General features: G+C 56.2%; 1 protein-coding gene across 1 annotated transcript; it reads left to right on the top strand.

Annotated features, from left to right (window-relative positions):
- Nucleotides 1-1,559: 1,559 nt before the first annotated feature.
- Nucleotides 1,560-4,406, top strand: TREM2 (triggering receptor expressed on myeloid cells 2). Its single transcript, XM_004674001.2, has 4 exons — nucleotides 1,560-1,941; nucleotides 3,204-3,285; nucleotides 3,916-4,106; nucleotides 4,189-4,406. The coding sequence occupies exons 1-4, from the start codon at nucleotides 1,560-1,562 to the stop codon at nucleotides 4,203-4,205; spliced, it is 672 nt and encodes a 223-aa protein (XP_004674058.1). The 3' UTR covers nucleotides 4,206-4,406.
- The last annotated feature ends 641 nt before the right edge of the window (nucleotides 4,407-5,047 follow it).

The following is a 5,047-nucleotide window of genomic DNA, read 5'->3' as shown; positions in this document are numbered from 1 at the left end:
CCTCCTTCCACATTATGAGAACCTGCTGTTAGACTCTGTGTACATGGAGGTATAAAGGGTGGTGGATTCTGGTGTCCCTGTGGAGCGAGAAAGAGTTCTGATAGTAGCATCACAGGCATTGGTTAGCAGTTGGAGAAAGTTTGGGGGGCCCTGATAAGAGCCCCTTAAAGGACAAACTTCTTAAGTATAAGACTAGCCCCAAAGGAGTGTCAGGGTGGGGAAGAAGAAAGGAAGGAGAAAGAACCCAGGACTGAAAATGCACAGCTTTGGGGTGTCCCCTCATACTCAGAAGATCCCATTCTCTTCATTTCTGGTGAGGAAGCTGAAGATTTCTATCACCGAGTTGGAAGAATTGACACCCCAGATTCTTATACACAGCTACTTCTTCCCATGGGGGAGGGGAGGGGTTCCTCTTGTTTCCTCAGAACAACAGGCAAACCTGGGTAGAGGAAAGGCTGTTCTCCTCAGGAGGTGAAGTAGAGAGGGTGGGGTGCGCTGGGCTGCCTAGAGGCAGAGGGATCCACGTGGGTGATGTGTGAAGGGGGTGCTGCTTGTCAGGTCTCCAAAAGTCAGCTCACCAGCATCCCAAACTTATCTTATTTTTTTTTTAAAGATTTATTTACTTATGCATACAGAATTGGGTATAGGCCAGAGGTGCAGGGGTGGTGAGAGGCTTCACCAGAGACTGAGTGGGGAGCAGAACAGGTGGATGGACGAAGCACACTGCTGAAGGGAGCAGCAGGCGGGTCAGGAGAGGTCTGCCGCGCCATGTGGTCACCTCAGGGACAGGCGGGGATCGAACTCATGCAGAAGTGGCTTTAGCTTTTTAATGCTGTGTTTTAACCTGCCGTGCCACCAGGAAAGGCGCCCAAACTTATCTTTTAACTTTCTGTCAGCATATGGTTGAAAATGGGTAAAGGGGGACAAGAGGGGAAGTTGAGGCAGAGAGCCTGGATCATTCCCCTGTAGCTCCTGCCCTGGCAAGAAACTGAAGCTGCAGTCCCATCTCTACTGCCCTGAGGAGGTCCCCAAAATAGCAGTTTCATGTTTCCCCCAAAAATAGCTTGGAGACAAATTCCTCCTCAAAGGGGGACCAAAACCACAGAAATAGGGAAGCTGGAAGCTAAAGGCCAGAAGAGAAGTTTGCAGCCAGCATGGGTAGGCTGCAGAGTAAGCAGGTCGGGCAGGGTGGGGGGGAACCCTGCACAATGAGCCCCGGAATTGAGAGGGACACTGGCCCCACTCACCTGAGAGTGAGAGGGGAGAGTGGGTGGGTCTTGGTCCCATGTGACAGGGTGAGCTGTGCAGAGTAGACTGCAGGGAACTTCAAGCCCCAGTGTCTCTGGAGTTAAGCCCAGAGAGGCTTAGTTACTTCCCCAGAGATGTTCAGCAAGGCTAACAGTGATAAAGGCAGACCTAGAACCCGGTTTCCTGGTTTCCAGTTTTCTGTAAACAGTTGCCTTCTGCCAAATGAATCAGAACCTGAGCTCTGAAGGTGAAGGATTTCTGCTTCTGGGGCTCAGTGCATAGTAGGCATTGACTAAGGACTTGGTAAACGAATGGAGGAGTCAACGGGCATTTCCTCTGCAGCGCTGTCCCGAGCCCACAACACCACGGTGTTCCAGGGCACGGCCGGCCAGTCCCTGCAGGTCTCCTGCCCCTATGACTCTTTGAAGCACTGGGGGCGACGCAAGGCCTGGTGCCGCCAGTTGAGCGAGGAGGGCCTGTGCCAGCGGGTGGTCAGCACCCACCACTCGTGGCTGCTATCCTTCCTCAAGAGGCGGAACGGAAGCACGGCCATCACGGATGATGCCCTGGGCGGCACCCTCACCGTTACGCTGCGGAACCTTCAGGCGCGGGACGCTGGCCTCTACCAGTGCCAGAGCCTGCGTGGGGGTGAGGCCGACACCCTCGGGAGAGTCCTGGTGGAGGTGCTGGCTGGTGAGTGGGCTGCCCGCCATGCCTCTGGCCTGACCCTGGGTGGGGACACAGCTTGATGTCATGCACAAACCACCCTCTGGGCTTTCCCACAATGTGGGCCTCATCCTCCCACGCAGGGTCGCCATGGATAGTTGTGCAGGCTGTCTACAGCACAAGGGGCCACTCTGCCCCCTGATTCCTCTCCAGACTGCATCCCTTGGGGGCCTTTCCTCTAATTTGCTTGAGACATGTGCAGGCCTGCTGTGGTCCTGCTGCCCCACACAGCTTTCTACACTGGCCAGTGGGTTACCCTGGGGTCCTCAAAGAGTAGGAAGAGGCCATCCAGTGGGCTTACCGACAAAAATTAAGCGATGACCTGTGCCGAAAAACAAGGCTAGGGAGGAATACTGCTGTCATCTGGGTGATGGGCCTCACCTCTCTGGGCCTCTACTTCCTCCTCTTTAATCGGGAGGTGTCTATTCTGCTGACCCTGCAAGGTTCCATTGAGGCACAGAGGAGAGAGTTAAAAGTGCTTTGGCGTAAGTGACAGCCTGAGTCCCAGCCTCCTACTGTTGAACTGACCTGGGGTCCTCATTCCAGGTTGACAGGGTGATACAGTGGCTCCTTCCCTCTCCGAGGCTTGCACTGGGCCTGCGCTTTGGGAGAGCCTCTGTTTGTGTTTTCAGAAACAGTGCCTGTGTCCCATAGGAGATGATGAGGGGTTAGAGAGCCCTGGTCTGAGCCTCCCCTTTCCTAATCCCTCCCTACTATGTGGTCCCTTAGAAATGGGAGTTCAGAGTTGAATGTCTAAGATGGTAGGGGGAGGGGGCGAGGTGACCCCCTGCCCTAGGCCCAACCCTCTGGTGGGAGGGCAGAGTGGGGCTGAGATAAGCATTTACCCTCATATGGGGGCTCGGGCTCAGCCGACCCCCAAGCGGGCGGCAGGTAATGCAGTCATAATAACAACCCACAGCTGTGTAAGCTGCTGCACAGCACACAGGACCTGCAAATACCTCCCCTGGCCTTCCCAGATCCTGCATCACCAGAGGGTGGGGATGGGCATTCGCCAGGCGCACTGGCTGAGAGGAGCACACCAGCATTCAGGGGATGCTTGTCCCTCCCCCTCCCTCTTGACAGGTGGGGAAGTCGGGGCTCAGAGAGGCTAAGGAAGGGCACACGCCGGACCAGAGCCCAGAGGACCTCACCCACCCAGAGGGGATGCCACCCTGGGAAGATGCCTGCAGGAGGAGGGAACTAGGCGCTCACAGCCCTGTCTTCCACAGACCCCCTCGATCACCAGGACCTCTGGGATCCCGAGGAGCCCGAGAGCTTCGAGGAGGTTCAGGTGGAGCACAGTGTCTCCAGGTGCGGAGCCAGGAGCCTGGACTTGGGGTGAAGGCGGGGGGCCCAGAACTGCAGATTTCCAGGCTGTCAGAGCATGAAAGGGCCTGGCTGTGCCTGGTTTACATTCCCCTTCCACCAGCCATGTGTGTTGGCCAGAGCGGCCAGTTGTTAAAAAGTTAAAATTCTCCATAGCAGTTTGTAAATAGCAGCTGCCCAAGGCTGTCAAATGGTCAGTCTCCCTCCCCTGCTCCCACACGGCCTCCCCCAGCCACCCTCCGACATCCCACCATCAGCAGCAATGGGGGTCTGGAGAAGGACAAAACGGGGAGCCCCAGATCCCTGGTCAATTGCTGTAGTATAAGCGTCGTTCATATAACATGGAGCTGACAGGTGCATGCACGCACGTGCACACCCCCACCCCCACACTATAGCGTCACATACGCCAGAAACATGCCTGCTGAGGGAAGGCCATGTGCTCAAATGCACTCAAGCCAAGAGTGTGGGTCTCCTGACCACAGACTCCCCACACCTCCCAAAGCCCACTCCACTGGGTGTGGAGCTCCCTAGAAGCTCCTGGTTTCCCCCTCTCCCTCCTTTAAGGGGAGGTTCCAATCTGGGGGCCACCTTCAGGCCTTTCCTTATTTCCCTAAGGAGCCTTTCAGAGAAGGAGACTCCTTTCCCTCCCACTTCCATCCTCCTCCTGGCCTGCATCTTCCTCAGCAAGCTTCTAGCTGCCGGCACGCTCTGGGCTGCAGCCTGGCACAGGAAGAAACAGGGGACACCCCAGGCCAGGGAGCTGGACTGTGGCCACGCCGCGGGGTACCAGCTCCAAACCCTGACTGGTGAGCTTGAAATGCACAGCGTGGTGGGGCGCTCTGGGCAGGGGGGCAAGGTGAGGCTGTGCCAACACTCTGTCTGTTGTAGGGCAGAGAGACACTTGAGAGAAGAGGATCCCCCACAGAAGGGAAGAGCCCAGAGAGGCCTGGGGGACCTGCCCAGCCTGCACGCTTCCCCTGACCACCGAGACTCCTGGTCTGCTTTGGCAAAGTCCTCAACTATAACCTGCCTCCAGGCCCCCGAAGTGGGACCTGGGAAAGGCATCGGTCAACTTGCACGCATTACATAGTAAACACTCTCAAGTAAATCCAAGACTTCGTGTTTCGCTGGACGGTTTTTTTTCCAGGTTGAGAGGGGTCCTTGGTTCTTGACTGTGGCCTAGAAACGATTCAAAGCCACACCCAGGCAAAGCTGATTTAGCAATAACACACGTGGGAGGGGCCTGGACAGGTAGTGTCCACAGGAGAACAACTATGCCGAGTGGTGAGGGGTGTTTGGCTTCTGTGGGGTGTGGAGTTGCTCACTGACTCCCTTCTTTGATGGGGATCACACTCTGCCCACCATCAGGAGCGGGGGTGGGGGCGGGCTGTGATCCTCCTACTATCAGGCAGGTGCTCCACAGGCTGCATTATCAGCACTGACAGGTGGTGGGGGGTGTCTGCCTTCCCCCACTAGGCACTTTGGCCTCTTTGGGCTTCATTGGCCCAGGCAAGAGTTTCCTGGCTCCCTGGGTATGTTGTAAAGTGATTCCTGCTGTCAGTTGTCTTAGGCACTGCTCTCCCTTCCCTAACTCCTAGCAGTCGGAGGCTTTGTGAAGGGCTTTTGCTGCTGGGGCCAGAGAGGGAATTTAGGTGCGGAAAACATCAAAAGTCTGGCTCCTCTGGGTCTGGGGCCCAGGCTGCCACATCCCGTATTTTCACAAGATCCAAACGTGCCAATCTTTTAT

The sequence above is a fragment of the Condylura cristata genome, unplaced genomic scaffold (genome assembly GCF_000260355.1).
Source record: "Condylura cristata isolate star-nosed mole 26May11 unplaced genomic scaffold, ConCri1.0 scaffold00001, whole genome shotgun sequence".
In the NCBI taxonomy this organism is placed as follows: Eukaryota; Metazoa; Chordata; class Mammalia; order Eulipotyphla; family Talpidae; genus Condylura; species Condylura cristata.
Note: the sequence above shows the minus strand (reverse complement) of the source record. Positions and strands in the feature narration are given on the sequence as shown.

What these genes read in the sequence shown, in the direction of transcription:
- TREM2 (XM_004674001.2), top strand. Translation starts at nt 1,560, where the DNA reads ATGGAGGAGTCAACGGGCATTTCCTCTGCAGCGCTGTCCCGAGCCCAC. An exon ending in CCTGGTGGAGGTGCTGGCTG is followed by an intron (nt 1,942 to 3,203) that starts GTGAGTGGGCTG and finishes TGTCTTCCACAG; the next exon opens with ACCCCCTCGATCACCAGGAC. An exon ending in GTGGAGCACAGTGTCTCCAG is followed by an intron (nt 3,286 to 3,915) that starts GTGCGGAGCCAG and finishes TATTTCCCTAAG; the next exon opens with GAGCCTTTCAGAGAAGGAGA.